Source organism: Eptatretus burgeri, chromosome 1 (genome assembly GCF_056783735.1).
Source record: "Eptatretus burgeri isolate ZD-2024b chromosome 1, Ebu_testis_v1, whole genome shotgun sequence".
Taxonomy (NCBI): Eukaryota; Metazoa; Chordata; class Myxini; order Myxiniformes; family Myxinidae; genus Eptatretus; species Eptatretus burgeri.
This window is the reverse complement of record NC_140961.1, coordinates 106981602-107003800: the sequence shown is the minus strand read 5'-3', so window position 1 is coordinate 107003800 and position 22199 is coordinate 106981602. Positions and strand designations below refer to the sequence as shown.

The window sequence follows — 22199 nt, the reverse complement described above, 5'->3', positions numbered from 1 at the left end:
AGTGATCAAGCAAAGATGGAATTCATGAATCAGTCTATCAAAAGTAAAGATAATAAACAACTCTGTAAGACAACTCGTATACCATCATTGATGGTATGGTGACAAATTACATGACACACAGTCATCGTGGTGATGATAACCACTCAATGCCTATGTGTGAGTGAGTGCGGTAATGTACAAAACAAGCCAATATAAAACCATGATCGGACTTCAACACGAAGCTCAATTGATCCTTTACTCCTTCGCGAAGTAATCCGTTATGTTTGACTGCCTGAAACTCTTGGGCATCTGGTGCATGAGAAAGGACTCAAACCGGTCATTGTATTCCATGATGTTGTCTGGGCAATCCTCCACCAAAAGACAGTATCGGCGCATCACATCCAGACAGTATCGGCGAATCCACGCTGCCTGATTCGCCGCACCTCTTGACCTTGCCGATTCCCCACCTCACTTTGAATCTGTCTATCCAGTGCATCGGCAAGGTCTCGGCATCATCATGCCCGAGGTCCGCAGCGAATTTACGTGCCTTCAGCAGCAACATTTCACCGTCCAACCGAATATTTGGCTGAGCCGACATTTGCCGAAACCAGATGATGAGCGCGTCATTGACATCTTCAAAGGACACACATTTCACGCGTTTCACACTTACCACTGGCCTCGTGATCTTCTCCACTTGTCAAAATATATTGCCCTTATTCTTCAAGATATCGTTCAATGTCTGCCGTTTGATGTCCAACTTCTCAGCTATGGCTGTTTTCTTCATCAGTGGGGTTGCCTCGCAAAACTGGATAATGTCGTATTTTTCTTGGTAGGTTTTAGTTTTAAGCTTACGCTTAGTCGCCATTGTCCTGCCTGCAGTGCGATCAACGTGTGTACACAGTTATAAATAGTCTATCACTGGTGGTGTAAACCAATGAGCGAGCATCACGATTCCATGAAATCGGGCTTCTCACGAGGCAGCAGTTACGTGTGACGAGTTAGAAGTGGTAATTTACTTGAGTTTCCATTACGCGGGAACGGACAACATCTGACGACTTAGATGAAGTGACGACTTAGAGATGACGACTTACAGAGGGATGACCCTTTATTCAAAGGGATTTAACATGAGATAAATTCGGGACTTTTTGACGCTGCCGACTTAGGCGAAGTGACGAGTAACACGCTGCCGACTTACGCCTAGTCTACTGCATGTATATATATATATATATATATATATATATATATATATATATATATATATATATATATATGTATAATATATATATATATATATGTATAATATATATATATATATATATATATATATATATATATATATATATATATATGTATAATATATATATATATATGTATAATATATATGTATAATATATATATATATATATATATATATATATATATATATATATATATATATATATGTAGAAATATATATATATATATATATATATATATATATATATATATATATATGTATAATATATATATATATATATATATATATATGTATAATATATATATATATATATGTATAATATATATATGTATATATGTATAATATATATATATATATATATATATATATATATATATATATATATGTATAATATATATATATATATATATGTATAATATATATATATATATATGTATAATATATATATGTATATATGTATAATATATATATATATATATATATATATATATATATATATATATATATATATATATATATATATATATATATATACACATATAATAAATATATAGTTGAAGGGGATCAAGGGATAGATTAGCGTCAAGGTGGTCTGAGCATTTGGCTTCCCCTTTAATGTTTGAAATGAGTTTCAATAAAATTTTCAGGTGCAATTAAGAGTTTTCAAGCTAAACTTTTTTTTCTGTATCCCATACAACACGTCACTATTTTTCACTTCTTTCACAATAAAATGATTGCTTGCTTGAGCTGATCATTGATTTATATTGCTTTGTGGTGGTACTATGTTGTTGCCACAAAACAGATCTTCATTCCTTATTTGTATGGTCAACAAGCTGGAAAGTGTGGTCTCAATGGCACATACGAAACATGCAAAATCGCCTCTTTGTGATTATTATTCTTTTTTCCTGTACTCGTGCATTCGAGTTACATCAATGTGCCAAATTTCAATGTTCTCGCCCACCTATAAAGTATTTAACATGAATAAGAGTGAGTGAGTGTAGTGAGTGTTGAGAAAGAGATTTATATGTTCGATGCCAAAAAGGCAGAGGTTTTGCGCCTTGTCCTTATGCCCAATATGTCCATCTTCCCTCCTCTCCTTTTACTCATACTTCTCCCCAAATTCCCCCATCCTCATTCCTCATAATATGAGGAACATAGCTTTGTTACCCGACAATTTGTAGTCCCAATTTCCATCCTTTTTCCAACTCTTTTTCTCAGTTACACTCACCCCACTGTCCCCATCCCTTTTCATTCATAATATGTATATTTTCCACATTTAGCTTTTATTTTTAATTGCAGAGCATGAGCACAAAATTTTTTTGAATACACGTTTGAACCCATAATTGAATAAGTCTCGAGTTTTGTCACGTTTCTCAGATATTAAGTCCAAATCAATAAGTCACTAATTGGAAACGTTGTTTTTCCTTTGAGGACACAATTTTTAAACATCATTTTTTTAAAAGGCTGATTTAATCCCAATCATCTTTTTATTAATCCAGTAGATATGACTTCTTCACTCGCGTGTAAAATAGAGGACATTTGGACATTTTAGTCTTCCTTGCAAAATTATTATGGTATCCCATCTCATTTGAGTACTCCATACGGACGTAAAGTTATTTGGTGAATTAAAAACAGTTTTAGAACTCTTAAGTTTGTGGTTAAACACACACATTTTGTCATTATCACACACGTTGCTATCTGCTTCTTCTCAGATGAAGAGTGCCAGCTTTAATGCAGACCCATACGTACGTGAGTTTGGAGTGAACGTGAAAGATGTGATGATGGAAGTGATGGGGCGAGTTCTCAACCCACCATTGCTGCAGTATGGGGGCAGGGTAAGTCACTCCATGGGTGGGGATGGGAGGTATGTACGTTGTGCAAATATACATTCTGCTTCATTACCTGCACCTTGTTTTCACTTCAAACTTTTTGTTACAACTGTCATTTGCTGTTTACAACATTTGTAATCTTTAGGGGGGACTTTCTTTTTGAATCGAAAGTCAAGGCTCATGGAAGAGCGAGAATATAGAACGGATCAGGATATCACAGAACAAAAGGAACAGTAGAAAGAGAGGGTGAATCATACCAACAGCAGGGTCGAGGGCAGAATAGAGAGAGGCTTTGACAAATAAGGGATGAGGGGAAGAATGAGGGCTATGGGAGGACGGATGTGGTGGACAAAAATGAGTTTTTCAAATTATCTTTGAAAATTTTGAAATTTAATTTGATGGTAATGTGGTCGGCACAGGCATTTCACTTTCACAGGAATTTCCATTAGTATTTCATGATGCGCACACTGATGTACATGATGTCTTGGATGCTGTGCCAAACTTGGCATTTGTTGTAGAGCAAGCATCTAGTGTGTATCTTTTGATCTGGAGATTTTGTCAATAATTTACTGCAGTTAATATCACTATTTTTGGTGTTCATAATGAACAAGTCAAAGCACATGGAAGTGTGATCGGCCATCACGACCGGTGTGGACACTGTGCTTTTGAGGCTATCATCTGAACTCAAGTAGCACTCTATTCCAAAACGATTAACCACTGTGAGTTGTTACCTAACCACTACAAGTTCTCCATTCAGTGAGGTGGCACCCCATGCTTGGCATACAACAATATTGATCTTAAAGCTGTAACCACATAATAGTCACAGCATTCCTTTAACAGACTATTTTAATACAGCTGTGACAGTCAATTATGTGGAACCCTCCCCCTGCACCACGGCACCACTCTCCACAACATAAATCAATGTTCATCCTTGTGCTATAAGTTACATAATGACTAATCCAACTGCCATGCACCCACACAGCGGTGTTGCTTGGTCCACCATTTTCTCAATGTTGCAGTGGGCTGGGAGAGTGATGACAATTAGCTCGGAATATTAATTTGTTACTCTCCACATCCACAATTACCTGTCTGATTGAAGCAAACGAAAGGAGAAAGTGTCACTCATTCAAGGTAGGGTTTATTTCAGAAGGTGGGATTTCAGCAGAGAAGAGTGTGCTTAATCTCTTCCACAATGGGAATAGTTCACACTCCCAAGAAGGTATTGTTTCAAGTGTATACTTGTGACATGAGCTGTTCCTCTTTTTGTGGAATAATGTGACTATTGTCAATCCTTTGCAGAGAAAGATGAATTAGCACACTTAGTAGATAGACATCTGCCATAAATAATTTACTCACAGTTCGAAGAAATTTCGATTCTAAAAATTGTTTTTGTGGAGCAAAACGATTATTGTTTTCAAAGTTTAAACTGCTCTTACCATAAGTCTATTGAATGAATCCTACATTGTTTGGGTATAACAAAAATGGACCTGTGACAAATAATAGCTTTGTTCTGTTTTGTTCATTTATTTGTTGATTGAAAAAAGAATACCACTAGACAGTCTATCAAAATTCATAGTGGAGACTGCAGGTTGTATTCTTCTTCCGTGAACTCCATATTTTCCTTTTGGGGTGACGGCTTCACTGCACATAATGCATGGTATGACCCACCTGTACCCACTTCCTAGATACTTGTGAACCAAAACTGTAAATTGATCATAGCTTCTATATCACCATGATCTGTGACATCACAAACAAATATGACTTTTCTTTTATGTAACATATTTATGAATGGCCATGCAAGAACATTGTAGACAATTATAGTGAAACCAAACATTTCATAACATGTCAAGACATTTTAAGGAGGATAAAGTGGAGTCTTAGCTTAGCCATGCAGTGATACAACCTTTTTTGATCCGTGCTTGTACAAATAAAATGGGATAACAGATACCGAGCCAAACAGGCCAACTGATAAGATAGACGGCAATCAATCTGGTCATAACTAAATGTCCCTTCACATTTCTACAAATATCTGGCCTTTATGAATAATGGTGGCGTCAGTATTTCACTTTCAAATACTGTACTTGAATTGCCCTTTATAAAATGGATAATCTTCCTCCTTTTTAGGTAATCTCTACCGAGATGACCTAATAAAGCCGGACCAAATGTCCATCGTCCGTCCGTACGTCCGTCTGTACGTCCGTCTGTCCGACAACAATTTTTCTTTCCGATCTTTATGAAACTTAGTATGTGGGTAGAGGTCGATGAGTGTTGCACAAGGATATAACTTTTGTCCGGGTTCAAGGTCAGGGTCAAGGTCACGAGGTCACGTAAGTTATAAAAATCGCCATTTTCAAAACCTATCTCATCTGCCATTCTACAAGATATTCGGCAACTGTTTATTGATTATGATAGTAAAAAAATATTACCTTGTATCTAACTGGACAGATTTTTGAATTTCCATCCCGTTTGGCCGCCACGTAACCTGGAAGAGGGTCAAAACACCTCCCGGTACAAAGAAAACTTTTTACTTCCGATGTTGATGAAATTTGGTATGTGGATAGAGGTCGATGAGTGATACCCAACGACATATTTTTTCCCGGATTTGAGGTCAGGATCAAGGTCACGAGGTCACGAAATTTGTGAAAGTCACCATTTTCAAAACCTATCGAATCTGTCATTTTAGGAGATATCTGGCAACGGTTCATCGATTATGATAGTAAAAAACATTGTAGAGATAACCGTCACCCCCACACGGGGGTAATTTTTATACCATTATATTAGCTGTTATACTATTATCGGCTCTTTCAGTTTCCTTTTAGACTTGCCATTTGCAGACTCAGCAAATAATCATGCCTCCAGCACATTCTGATCAAAGACCATGTTGGAAATGATTGATGGTTGGTGAAACACTCCAGGCTTTTCATTATTTTTCTTTACTCCATTTCTGGCAATTTGATGCAGAAAAGGAACTCCACTTGAGTCGGTATAATGATGCATTTGCGATTTTTGCAATACACCGTGCTTTTTCAACCCATTCTTCTTCTGTATATTGTTCAGGATCTTCGTACTCACTGACGGTGTGGAAATTTTTCTGTAATTTTCAGCTCTTTCTGCATGCTTTTTGAGATTCAAATTGGTATGATAAAGCTCTGCATGACCGACTTTCGGCCATTGCTGTCAACGTACAATGAATTTACCTTTGCGGTCTGTGATGTTCCATGCTTCTGTGCATGCAACATGATATAAAATTAACTTTCACCCTTTAAAAGTCATGTGAATAAATTGTTGAAAATATCACCTGCTTTATTGGGATTCGCTAGATATCCGTTATTGTCAGGTTTTCCGTGTGTGTGTGTGTGTGTGTGTCTGCAACACGAGGTGCCACAGCACAAACCAGCAAACCGATTTCGATGAAACTTGGCAAACAGGTTCCATATGGGTTGGGAGTGTGCGCGTTTGGGTTTCGTTTGCCGAGCAACCACCCGTTGCTATGCAGTGGCCGAAAAACCGCGTTTTAAGAACCCAAACAGTAACTGACGTAGCGCGCGGCTTCTATCATAGGTAGAGCGACCGGAACAACTCCTGCCTATTCCTTGCATCCCTATCTAGTTATCGCGACCGCATAACATTCCACTATCTCTCATAGTTTCCGAATGGCAACCCTCCGAATGCAGAAAGGTGGTGAACCAGGGAATATGTTAAGTGACCTTGACCTCGGAAACCATCGACGGCGGAACGTTCAAATTCGGTGTATGGATAGTTTAATAACGACTACAATATTTTTTCAATACTTGTCGTACAATTTTTAATGTGCAGAAACGAGACTTCGGAATTAAACACCTTTGAGATATTTAAAAAATTTTACTCGAGCAGATTTTTGATTTAGGTTTTATTTTTCAAATGATAGTCCTGTGAGGAGTGCCAGTTGGCAAAATACGCAATAGGAAAAATCTTGCCAGGCAGAGGAACAATTGTATGTGAACCAATACGTCTTGGCAATGAATCTTCATCGGTGGATCGGTCAGAATGAAAAGCATCGTATCCAGCGCTTCAATCCTAGCGGATCCCTCGTCGCCTACCGTCTTGTCATATCCTTTTCTCACCTATGTTGCAAGTAGAGTGAAAGGTGGTGTATAATCAGAAATACTGTTTGATAGTGTGATTATGTTATTGTTATATGAATAAAATGGGAAGGTTGAAAAAATATATATTGAATACAGCAAGTGTTTTCCGAATTAAATCGATGTGAGACACAGGATTCAATGAGGAGAGGAGAGGAGATTGGGACCATACTCTGTGCAGAGCGTTGGTGCTGCTTAAGCAGTCTCCTTGGCTATTGGACACAATCCTGGATGGGTCGCCACTCCGACACAGAATACCAGAATGCTGGCACTCATTTTGCCAACCTCGGAAGGATGACAGGCCGAGTTAACCCCACCTGGAATCAACTCAACAGCTGAGCGAGATTTGAACTCAGGACCCGAGGATCCAAAGCCCGCCACCCCAACCATTAAGCCAACACTAGGCATACATTCAATAAGACTCACCATTATTAAAACTAAAGAAGAAGATGAAGGAGGAAGAGTTGTTGTTTTAATGTAAATTGAAACTGGCCCATCTATCATCACCTTACTCAACTGTTTGAAACCTTACTCAATGATGCTATACACTGTTTACAGCCTTACTTAGCTATATCACACTGTTTATGGCCTTACTTAACTATATCACACTGTTTATGGCCTTATTCAACGATATCACATTATTTGAAACCTTGCTCAACACTATCATACTTTTTATAACCTTGCTCAACTATATCATACTGTTTGAAACCTTACTCAACAATATCATACTGTTTGAAACCTTACTCAGCTATATCCTACTGTTTTAAATCTGACTCAGCAATATCATACTGTTTAAAACCAAACTCAACTATATCATACTGTTTGAAACCTTACTCATTAATATCATACTGTTTAAAACCAAAACCAACTATATCATACTGTTTGAAACCAAACTCAACAATATCATACTGTTTGAAACCTCACTCAACTATATCATACTGTTTGAAACCTCACTCTACTATATCATACTGTTTGAAACCTCACTCAACTATATCATACTGTTTGAAACCTTACTCAATAATATCATACTGTTTTAAACCTTACTCAACTTTATCATACTGCTTTAAACCTTACTCAACTTTATCATACTGTTTGAAACCTTACTCAACTTTATCATGCTGTTTTAAACCTGACTCAACTTTATCATACTGTTTTAAACCTTACTCAACGATATCATACTGTTTGAAATCTTGCTCAACTATACCATACTGTTTGAAACCTTACCCAACAATATCATACTGTTTAAAACCTTGCTCAACCATATCACACTGTTTTAAACCTTACTCAACTATATCATACTGTTTGAAACTTTACTCAACTATATCATACTGTTTTAAATCTCACTCAACTATATCATACTGTTTAAAACCTTACTCAACAAAATATCATACTGTTTTAAACCTTACTCAATAATATCATACTGTTTTAAACCTTACTCAACTTTATCATACTGTTTGAAACCTTACTCAATAATATCATACTGTTTTAAACCTTACTCAACAAAATATCATACTGTTTGAAACCTTACTCAATAATATCATACTGTTTTAAACCTTACTCAGCTATATCATACTGTTTAAATCCTTACTCAACAAAATATCATACTGCTTCAAACCTTACACAATAATATCATACTGTTTAAAACCTTACTCAATAATATCATACTGTTTGAAACCTTACTCAATAATATCATACTATTTTATACCTTACTCAATAATATCATACTGTTTAAAACCGAACTCAGCTCTATCATACTGTTTGAAACCTTACTCAGCTATATCAAACTGTTTGAAACCTAACTCAATAATATCAGACTGTTTTAAACCTTACTCAACTCTATCATACTGTTTGAAGCCTTACTCAATAATATCATACTGTTTAAAACCTTACTCAACTCTATCATACTGTTTGAAACCTTACTCAATAATATCATACTGTTTGAAACCTTACTCAATAATATCATACTGTTTTATACCTTACTCAATAATATCATACTGTTTTAAACCTCACTCAACAATATCATACTGTTTGAAACCTTACTCAATTATATCATACTGTTTTAAACCTTTCTCAACTATATCATACTGTTTAAAACCTTACTCAACAAAATATCATACTGTTTTAAACCTTACTCAACAAAATATCTTACTGTTTTAAACCTTACTCAACAATATCATACTGTTTTAAACCTTACTCAACTATATCACACTGTTTGAAACCATACTCAATCATATCATACTGTTTAAAACCTTGCTCAAATTTATCAGACTGTTTGAAACCTTACTCAAGGATATCATACTGTTTAAAACCTTACTCAACAATATCATACTGTTTGAAACCTTAGTCAGCTATATCATACTGTATGAAACCTCATTCAACCTTCTCACACTGTTTTATACCTTATTAACTATATCATACTGTTTGAAACCTTACTCAATAATATCATACTGTTTGAAACCGAACTCAACAACATCAGACTGTTTAAAACCTTACTCAACTATATCATACTGTTTGAAACCTTACTCAACGACATCATACTGTGTGAAAGCTTACTCAACGATAACATACTGTTTAAAACCTTGCTCAACTATATCATACTGTTTTAAACCTTACTCCGCAATATCATACTTTTTTAAACCTTGCTCAACGATATCACACTGTTTGAAACCTTACTCAGCTATATCATACTGTTTGAAACGTTACTCAACAATATCATACTGTTTGAAACCTTACTCAATAATATCATACTGTTTGAAACCTAACTCAATAATATCATACTGTTTTAAACCTTACTCAACTATATCACACTGTTTGAAACCTTACTCAATAATATCATACTGTTTGAAACCTTACTCTATAATATCATACTGTTTGAAACCTTACTCTATAATATCATACTGTTTTAAACCTTACTCAACAATATCACACTGTTTGAAACCTGACTCAATCATATCATACTGTTTAAAACCTTGCTCAACTTTATCATACTGTTTGAAACCTTACTCAACGATACCATACTGTTTAAAACTTTACTCAACAATATCATACTGTTTGAAACCTTAGTCAGCTATATCATACTGTTTAAAGCCTTGCTCAACTTTATCATACTGTTTGAAACCTTACTCAACGATACCATACTGTTTAAATCTTTACTCAACAATATCATACTGTTAGAAACCTTAGTCAGCTATATCATACTGTTTGAAACCTCACTCAACCTTATCACACTGTTTTATACCTTATTAACTATAGCATACTGTTTGAAACCTTAATCAACTTTATCATACTGTTTTAAACCTTACTCAACTTTATCATGCTGTTTTTTACCTTACTCAGCGTTCTCATACTGTTTGAAATCTTGCTCAACTATATCAAACTGTTTGAAACCTTACCCAACAATATCATACTGTTTAAAACCTTGCTCAACAAAATATCATACTGTTTTAAACCTTACTCAACAAAATATCATACTGTTTTAAACCTTACTCAACAAAATATCATACTGTTTTAAACCTTACTCAACAAAATATAATACTGTTTTAAACCTCACTCAACAATATCACACTGTTTGAAATCTTGCTCAACCATATCACACTGTTTGAAACCTTACTCAACAAAATATCATACTGTTTTAAACCTTACTCAACAAAATATCATACTGTTTTAAACCTTACTCAACAAAATATCATACTGTTTTAAACCTCACTCAACAAAATATCATACTGTTTTAAACCTCACTCAACAATATCACACTGTTTGAAACCTTACTCAATTATATCATACTGTTTTAAACCTTACTCAACTATATCATACTGTTTAAAACCTTACTCAACAAAATATCATACTGTTTTAAACCTTACTCAACAAAATATCATACTGTTTTAAACCTTACTCAACAAAATATCATACTGTTTTAAACCTCACTCAACAATATCACACTGTTTGAAACCTTACTCAATAATATCATACTGTTCTAAACCTTACTCAGCTATATCATACTGTTTAAAACCTTACTCAACAAAATATCATACTGTTTGAAACCTTACACAATAATATCATTCTGTTTTAAACCTCACTCAGCTATATCATACTGCTTGAAACCTCACTCAACAATATCATACTGTTTTAAACCTTACTCAGCTCTATCATACTGTTTGAAACCTTACTCAACAATATCATACTGTTTTAAACCTTACTCAGCAATATCAAACTGTTTGAATACCTAACTCAATAATATCATACTGTTTTAAACCTTACTCAGCTATATCATACTGTTTTAAATGTTACTCAACTCTATCGTACTGTTTTAAACCTTACTCAACTCTTTCATACTGTTTGAAACCTTCCTCAACTATATCATACTGTTTGAAACCTTACTCTATAATATCATACTGTTTTAAACCTTACTCAACTATATCACACTGTTTGAAACCTTACTCAATAATATCATACTGTTTAAAACCTTGCTCAACTTTATCATACTGTTTGAAACCTTACTCAACGATATCATATTGTTTAAAACCTTACTCAACAATATCATACTGTTTGAAACCTTAGTCAGCTATATCATACTGTTTGCAACCTCACTCAACCTTATCACACTGTTTTATACCTTATTAACTATATCATACTGTTTGAAACCTTACTCAACTTTATCATACTGTTTTAAACCTTACTCAACTTTCTCATACTGTATGAAATCTTGCTCAACTATATGATACTGTTTGAAACCTTATTCAGTAATATCATTCTGTTTTAAACCTTACTCAACTTTATCATACTGTTTTAAACCTTACTCAACTATATCACACTGTTTGAAACCTTACTCAATAATATCATACTGTTTAAAACCTTGCTCAACTTTATCATACTGTTTAAAACCTTACTCAACAATATCATACTGTTTGAAACCTTACTCAAAAATATCATACTGTTTTAAACCTTACTCAACTATATCATACTGTTTGAAACCAAACTCAACAATATCTTACTGTTTTAAACCTTACTCAACTATATCATACTGTTTGAAACCTTACTCAACGACAACATACTGTGTGAAACCTTACTCAACGACAACATACTGTGTGAAACCTTACTCAACGATAACATACTGTTTAAAACCTTGCTCAACTATATCACACCGTTTGAAACCTTATTCAGCTATATCATACTGTTTGAAACCTTACTCCACAATATCATACTGTTTGAAACCTTACTCAACTATATCATACTGTTTGAAACCTTACTCAACAATATCATACTGTTTGAAACCTCACTCAACAATATCATACTGTTTGAAACCTTACTCAATAATATCATCCTGTTTTAAACCTTACTCAATAATATCATACTGTTTTAAACCTCACTCAACCTTATCACACTGTTTTATACCTTATTAACTATATCATACTGTTTGAAACCTTACTCAACTATATCATACTGTTTAAAACCTTATTCAACAAAATATCATAATGTTTGAAACCTTACTCAATAATATCATACTGTTTTAAACCTCACTCAGCTATATCATACTGTTTGAAACCTTACTCAACAATATCATACTGTTTTAAACCTTACTCAACTCTATCATACTGTTTGAAACCTTACTCAACTATATCATACTGTTTGAAACCTTACTCTATAATATCATACTGTTTTAAACCTTACTCAACTATATCACACTGTTTGAAACCTGACTCAATCATATCATACTGTTTAAAACCTTGCTCAACTTTATCATACTGTTTGAAACCTTACTCAACGATATCATACTGTTTAAAACTTTACTCAACAATATCATACTGTTTGAAACCTTAGTCAGCTATATCATACTGTTTGAAACCTCACTCAACCTTATCACACTGTTTTATAACTTATTAACTGTATCATACTGTTTGAAACCTTACTCAACTTTATCATACTGTTTTAAACCTTACTCAACTTTATCATACTGTTTTATACCTTACTCAACTTTCTCATACTGTTTTAAATCTTGCTCAACTATATCATACTGTTTGAAACCTTACTCAATAATATCATTCTGTTTTAAACCTTACTCAACTTTATCATACTGTTTGAAACCTTACTCAACTTTATCATACTGTTTTAAACCTTACTCAACTTTATCCTACTGTTTTAAACCTTACTCAACTATATCATACTGTTTGAAATCTTGCTCAACTATATCAAACTGTTTGAAACCTAACCCAACAATATCATACTGTTTAAAACCTTGCTCAACCATATCACACTGTTTGAAACCTTACTCATCAAAATATCATACTGTTTTAAACCTTACTCAACAAAATATTATACTGTTTTAAACCTTACTCAACAAAATATCATACTGTTTTAAACCTCACTCAACAATATCACACTGTTTGAAACCTTACTCAATAATATCATACTGTTTTAAACCTTACTCAACTACATCATACTGTTTAAAACCTTACTCAACAAAATATCATACTGATTTAAACCTTACTCAACAAAATATCATATTGCTTTAAACCTTACTCAACAAAATATCATACTGTTTTAAACCTCACTCAACAATATCACACTGTTTGAAACCTTACTCAATAATATCATACTGTTTTAAACCTTACTCAACTATATCATACTGTTTAAAACCTTACTCAACAAAATATCATACTGCTTTAAACCTTACTCAACAAAATATCATACTGCTTTAAACCTTACTCAACAAAATATCATACTGTTTTAAACCTCACTCAACAATATCACACTGTTTGAAACCTTACTCAATAATATCATACTGTTTTAAACCTTACTCAGCTATATCATACTGTTTAAAACCTTGCTCAACTATATCATACTGTTTAAAACCTTGCTCAACTATATCATACTGTTTGAAACCTTATTCCGTTATATCATATTGTTTAAAACCTTGCTCAACTATATCACACTGTTTGAAACCTTACTCAGTTCTATCATACTGTTTGAAACCTTCCTCAGCTGTATCATACTATTTTAAACCTTACTCAGCGATATCATGCTGTTTTAAACCTTACTCAACGATATCATACTGTTTTAAACCTTACTCAGCGATATCATACTGTTTTAAACCTTACTCAGCTATATCATACTGTTTGAAACCTTACTCAACGATATCATACTGTTTGAAACCTTACTCAATAATATCATACTGTTTTAAACCTTACTCAGCTATATCATACTGTTTGAAACCATACTCAACTACATCATACTGTTTAAAACCTTGCTCAATAATATCATACTGTTTGAAACCTTACTCAATAATATCATACTGTTTGAAACCTTACTCAATAATATCATACTGTTTGAAACCTTACTCAACGATATCATACTGTTTGAAACCTTACTCAACTACATCATACTGTTTAAAACCTTACTCAACAAAATATCATACTGCTTTAAACCTTACTCAACAAAATATCATACTGCTTTAAACCTTACTCAACAAAATATCATACTGTTTTAAACCTCACTCAACAATATCACACTGTTTGAAACCTTACTCAATAATATCATACTGTTTTAAACCTTACTCAGCTATATCATACTGTTTAAAACCTTGCTCAACTATATCATACTGTTTAAAACCTTGCTCAACTATATCATACTGTTTGAAACCTTATTCCGTTATATCATATTGTTTAAAACCTTGCTCAACTATATCACACTGTTTGAAACCTTACTCAGTTCTATCATACTGTTTGAAACCTTCCTCAGCTGTATCATACTATTTTAAACCTTACTCAGCGATATCATGCTGTTTTAAACCTTACTCAACGATATCATTCTGTTTTAAACCTTACTCAGCGATATCATACTGTTTTAAACCTTACTCAGCTATATCATACTGTTTGAAACCTTACTCAACGATATCATACTGTTTGAAACCTTACTCAATAATATCATACTGTTTTAAACCTTACTCAGCTATATCATACTGTTTGAAACCATACTCAACTACATCATACTGTTTAAAACCTTGCTCAATAATATCATACTGTTTGAAACCTTACTCAATAATATCATACTGTTTGAAACCTTACTCAATAATATCATACTGTTTGAAACCTTACTCAACGATATCATACTGTTTGAAACCTTACTCAACTACATCATACTGTTTAAAACCTTGCTCAACTATATCACACTGTTTGAAACCTCACTCAACTTTATCTAAATCCTACATTCTTGTGTAGTCCATATATTACCGACATTCTTGTGCAGCTTATTGCTTTGTTTTACGTACCTCTGGCATTACAGACACGAACGGTGGCGACACCAAGCCAGGGTGTGTGGGACATGCGTGGTAAGCAGTTCTACAGTGGCATTGAGATCCGCCTGTGGGCCATTGCTTGTTTTGCTCCTCAACGCCAGTGCCGTGAGGATGTTCTCAAGTATGTGATTGATGTTTCTTTTGCTGTTACACTGACTTGACATGAATCGTAAATGCTTGTAGTTGCTTTGTTTGAATTTAAAGTAACCTAATACGCTATGAGGCTTGGCACGAGTGCCTATATGTACACACACTCATCTCTTAGATGCCTTGTTTGGGTTCAAATCTCTGCCATTCTTCAAACTATTATTCTGGTGTTTCTCAGGCAGGGTTATTCATCAATGTGTGCCATCCCTCAGATGGATGTTAAACTGGGCATCCCGTCTTCCGGCATTAGTTTGTGGATGTTAAAGATCCCATGGAATCTTTCGCAAAGAGTAAGCGAGCTATCGCCGGCACCATGTACAAATTCCGGCACCATGAACAAATTCCGGCACGACGAAAAAATTCTGGCACCACGAAGCTCGGCTCGGCTTTGTTTGATGGCTTGTGACCATCGATCTTCCTCTTGATCACATTCCATAGGTTTTCAATGGAGTTCAGATCTGGAGATTTGGATGGCCATGACAGGGTCTTGATCTGATGGTCCTCCATCCACACCTTGAGTAAGGTTTCAAACCATAAACAATTTCCAGGACCATGAACAAATTCCGATACTGTTAACAAAAGTTGTTTGACAGCATGGAAAATTGCTGATCGGGGATTCATTACTTTGTGTTTTACTGAAGGCAACATAAATGTATTTATTATACATTTACCTAATGATTTTCAAAATTAGAAAATAAATAGAATGTACGTGCGACATTCCCTTTGAAGCATATTTTGGGACTAAAAACTTCTCAACATTGGAAGGGCACTCAGTAGAGCGCATACCTCTGCCACACAATGCTTGATCCATGAGAACATATCGGGCCGAATATATTTTTGAAATATCATGCAATATATCGTTTTTGGCCCACCTCTCAATGGTGAAGAATCACTTCGAAAATTAAATAATTCTCATATCCGGATCCAGATTGGTATCTTCACCAAAATTGAACCAATTAGTTCTTGTCAAACACCTAACGTGTACACCAACATTCAGCTGAATCAGTCCACAACTTTTTGAGATATAGTGCCAAATATCGTTTTTGGCCCGATCTCTCAATCTTGAAAAATCACTTTAAATTTCCAGTGTCCGGATCTGCATCTTCACCAAAATCTAAACAGTTCGTCCTTGTCACACACCCAACCTCCCCTCAAAATTTAAACCAAATCCATCTACAACTTTTTGAGATATCCTGCACACAAACAGACAGACAAACAGAGATGGGTGAAAACATAACCTTCCACCTTTAGTGGCAGAAGGGGAATTATTTTTTTTGAAATAAACCCTTATCGATGAAATATATACTGTTTATCAAATGTATAAGAAGTCTCTCATGGCACATCAAAAACGAGAACTCGATCAATGCCATTGATATATATATATATATATATATATATATATATATATATATATATATATATATATATATATATATATATATATATATATATATATATATATATATATATATATATTGTTACGGATTCGCGCCCGCCGGCGTGCTGACGGCCACGTAACTCGAATCGCGGCACGTCGCCCACCGGACGGACAATCCAGTCGTGACCCTCTCGGACTAACGCCGGGAACCAGTCACGGGTGGACCTTTCGGTCTCACCGCGATCGAGCCAATCGGCCCCCGCGTGGGATAGGGTTGCTCGCCAAATTCGACCTACCTAAGTACCCACACGGAGGGTAGACCGGGCGATCGCACCTCGCCGCAGGTGGACTTCGGACACGGGCCACTTAAGCGACCCATTCCGTACTATCGGGATAACCGAGCGGTGTTATTCGTCGACCTCGACGGTTCGATTAATTATCGGGCGTATTCAGCCCACTACCAACCCTTTACGTGAAGCAAGATGAGGATTCAATGAAAGAAATGACGAAGCGAAGCGGGAAACAGTTCAACACAAAGCACATTTATTCGCGATGAACGGAAAGCACACATATTCAATTCCACCAAAAGCACATAGAAAAGGAAAAGAAACACAATGCAATTTTACACAAAAAGCAAATGCGACAATGCAGATCTAATACCGATTACGCGAGCACACGGCAACACTTATACAATTTTACTTCACAGACGGCGCCGACAACACACACTCCCAAAACAAAAGAAAAGAACACCCTCAAGGATGAGGCGGGCCTGAGGCCGAGACCGGGTCGGGCCTACCCGTCTGGTGATGAGACGCGGAGCGGCGATGGTGCCTCAACTCCGCGGGCCTCGCGGACAGTGTCTGGTAGGGGGTGGGAAAGGGGCCCCCTTGGTCGCACTATCTCAGCGCGGGGGGAAACAGGAGGGGGTTGCTGATGCTCGGGGGAAAGGAGGATTTTTACTCTGCCTCGAGTCCCGCGACGAGCGTCTCCACCTCGGCCAGGTCGCGCCGTCGGCCTCCCTGGTGTGTAGCTCCCGGCACGACGCGAGCACCCCCTCGTCTGCCCTCGCCGCCTCTCCACAGCTCCGTCCTCTTCGCTCCGACTCCAACGCACACGACGACGACGACGACCAACTCCTTCTTGCTTCTTCTTCCCAACTCCACCGACTGCGAAGTCTTAACTCTCTCGACTTGACGAACGCAGTTGCTTATATAAGCCCCGTGGCTTCGCTCTCTCATCTTTGACCCCCTGCCTTCGACCTTTCACCTGGCTCCCCATTGGCCCGAGAAAAAGTGGGCGTGAATGCATTTTGATCCATAAATTTGCATATAGCGATCGCCCTCCAACGCCCTGGAGGCGGGGCCAAATCGCCCCTCGCTCACCGATTGGACGGAACAAAAGTGGGCGTGTGTCGTTTTTGATCCGTTTTTGGAGCTGAAAATCCGTGGTTTTGTACACGCTGTTCGGCGCGCGCCCTGCACGAGTCCAACACCGGTACCCACAAGCGGCGCAAGAACGGTGGCGATGCGACGGTTGCGAGGTGTGACGTGAAGCGGCGCCACGGTGGGTGGTTGATGTTGTGGTTGGTGGTGGTAACAATGGCGGTTGGTCCAAAATAAAGATAGTAAAAGAAAAACGGCTATCCTGAAGAGTCGCAGCACGCATGAATAACATTTATTCCCTCTAGACAACGGGTTTGGGCCTAACTACACATATACTTACCGAGATATCTCACCTAAGGGACCTGAATGGTGGTTTGCGAATTTGGTAACCACAACAATATATATATATATATATATATATATATATATATATATATATATATATATATATATATATATATATATATATATATATATATATATGTGTGTGTGTGTGTGTGTGTGTGTGTGTGTGTGTGTGTGTAGTAGGGAGAACAAGTATTTGATACACTGCCGATTTTGCAGGTTTTCCCACTTACAAAGCACGTAGAGGTCTGTAATTTTTATCATCGGTACACTTCAACTGTGAAAGACGGAATCTAAAACAAAAATCCTGAAAATCACATTGTATGATTTTAAAATAATTAATTTGCATTTTATTGCATGAAATACGTATTTATACATCAGAAAAACAGAACTTAATATTTGGTACAGAAACCTTTGTTTGCAATTACAGAGATCAGACGTTTCCTGTAGTTCTTAACCAGGTTTGCACAGACTGCAGCAGGGATTTTGGCCCACTCCTCAATACAGATCTTCTCCAGATCCTTCAGGTTTCGGGGCTGTCGCTGGGCAACACAGACTTTCAGCTCCCTCCAAAGATTTTCTATTGGGTTCAGGTCTGGAGACTGTCTAGGGCACTCCAGGACCTTGAGATGCTTCTTACGGAGCCACTCCTTAGTTGCCCTGGCTGTGTGTTTCGGGTCGTTGTCATGCTGGAAGACCCAGCAACGCCCCATCTTCAATGCTCTTGTTGAGCGAAAGAGGTTGTTGGCCAAGATCTCACGATACATGGCCCCATCCATCCTCCCCTCAATACGGTGCAGTCGTCCTGTCCCCTTTGCAGAAAAGCATCCCCGAAGAATGATGTTTCCACCTCCATGCTTCGTGGTTGGGATGGTGTTCTTGGGGTTGTACTCATCCTTCTTCTTCCTCCAAACATGGCGAGTGGAGTTTAAACCAAAAAGCTCTATTTTGGTCTCATCAGACCACATGACCTTCTCCCATTCCTCCTCTGGATCGTCCAGATGGTCATTGGCAAACTTCAGACGGGCCTGGACATGCGCTGGCTTGAGCAGAGGGACCTTGCATGTGCTGCAAGATTTTAATCCATGACAGCGTAGTGTGTTACTTTTGGTTTTCTTTGATACTGTGGTCCCAGCTCTCTTCAGGTCATTGACAAGGTCCTGCCGTGTAGTTCTGGGCTGATCCCTCACCTTTCTCATGATCATTGAGGCTCCACGAGGTGAGATCTTGCATGGAGCCCTAGACCAAGGGAGATTGACTGTTGTCTTGAACTTCTTCCATTTTCTAATAATTGCGCCAACAGTTGTTGCCTTCTCACCAAGCTACTTGCCTATTGTGCTGGAGCCCATCCCAGACTTGTACAAGTCTACAATTTGTCCCTGATGTCCTTAGACAGCTCTCTGGTCTTGCCCATTGTGGAGAGGTTGGAGTCTGATTGATTGAGTGTGGACAGCTGTCTTTTATGCAGATAACGAGTTCAAACAGGTGCAGTTAATACAGGTAATGAGTGGAGAATGGGAGTGCTTCTGAAAGACAAAACTAACAGGTCTGTGAGAGCCGGAATTCTTACTGGTTGGTCGGTGATCAAATACTTATTTCATGCAATAAAATGCAAATTAAATATTTTTAAATCATACAATGTGATTTTCAGGATTTTTGTTTTAGATTCTGTCTTTCACAGTTGAAGTGTACCTATGATAAAAATTACAGACCTCTACGTGCTTTGTAAGTGGGAAAACCTGCAAAATCGGCAGTGTATCAAATACTTGTTCTCCCTTCTGTATATATATATATATATATATATATATATATATATATATATATATATATATATATATATATATATATATATATATATATATATATATATATATATATATATATATATGTATGTATATATATATGTATGTATATATATATGTATGTATATATATATGTATGTATATATATATATATGTATGTATATATATATATGTATGTATATATATATATATATGTATGTATATATATATATATATATATATGTATATATATATATGTATGTATATATATATATATGTATGTATATATATATATATATGTATATATATATATATATATGTATATATATATGTATATATATATATATATATGTATATATATATATATATATATGTATATATATATATATATATGTATATATATATATATATATATATATATGTATATATATATATATATATATATATATATATATATATATATATATATATATATATATATATATATGTATATATATATATATATGTGGATGTATACAGCTCGGGAAAAAATTAAGAGAACACTGGAAAATTATGTTTTTCTGGTTTTACTATTTATAGGAATGTGTTTGAGTAAAGTGAACATTTTTGTTTTATTCTATAAACTACTGACAACATTTCTCCCAAATTCCGAATAAAAATATTGTCATTTTGAGCATTTATTTGCAGAAAATGACAACTGGTCAAAATAACAACAAAGATTCAGTGTTTTCAGACCTCAAATAATACAAACAAAACAAGTTCATTTTCATTTTTAAACAACACAATACTAATGTTTTAACTTAGGAAGAGTTCAGAAATCAATATTTTGTGGAATAATCCTGATTTTCAATCACAGCTTTCATGTGTCTTGGCATGCTCTCAACCAGTCTTTCACATTGCTGTTGGGTGACTTTCTGCCACTCCTGGCACAAAAATTCAAGCAGCTCGGCTGTGTTTGATGGCTTGTGACCATCCATCTTTCTCTTGATCACTTTCCAGAGGTTTTCAATGGGGTTCAGGTCTGGAGATTGGGCTGGCCATGACAGGGTCTTGATCTGATGGTCCTCCATCCACACCTTAATATACCTGGCTGTGTGGCATGGAGCATTGTCCTGCTAGAAAACCCAATTCTCAGAGTTGGGGAGCATTGTCAGAGCAGAAGGAAGCAAGTATTCTTCCAGGACAACCTTGTACGTAGCTTGATTCATGAGTCCTTCACAAAGACAAATCTGCCTGATTCCAGCCTTGCTGAAGCACCCCCAAATCATCACCGATCCTCCAGCAAATTTCACAGTGGGCGCGAGACACTGTTGCTTGTAGGCCTCTCCACGTCTCTGTCTAACCATTAGATGACCAGGTGTTGGGCAAAGCTGAAAATTGGACTCATCAGAGAAGATGACCTTACTCCATTCCTCTACGGTCCAATCCTTATGGTCTTTTGCAAACCTCAGCCTGGCTCTTATTTGCTTCTCATTGATGAAGGCCTTTTTTTATAGCTTTGCATGACTTCAGCCCTGCCCCAAGGAGCCTGTTTCAAACTGTCTTCGCTGTGCACTTCACCCCAGCTGCCGTTTTCCATTCTTTTTGTAGGTCACTGATGTCATCCTACGGTTGTTGAGTGACATTCAAATGAGTTGACGGTCATCCCGGTCAGTGGAAAGTCGTTTTCGCCCTCCGCCAGTTTGTAGCTTTGTTGTCCCCAATGTCTGC

General features: G+C 36.2%; 1 protein-coding gene across 5 annotated transcripts in view; it reads left to right on the top strand.

Annotated features, from left to right (window-relative positions):
• Nucleotides 1-22199, top strand: part of LOC147035136 (protein argonaute-2) — a 147883-nt gene that overhangs the window by 66093 nt on the left and 59591 nt on the right. For all 5 annotated transcript variants that reach the window (XR_015061463.1, XM_085894154.1, XM_085894138.1 and 2 more), the window contains 2 exons: nucleotides 2929-3051; nucleotides 15444-15577. Coding sequence is in view for 4 of the 5 variants with exons in the window: in XM_085894154.1 (XP_085750280.1) it covers nucleotides 2929-3051; nucleotides 15444-15577 (257 nt within the window). In the remaining variant the exon portion in view is untranslated. The remainder of the gene's footprint in view (nucleotides 1-2928; nucleotides 3052-15443; nucleotides 15578-22199) is intronic.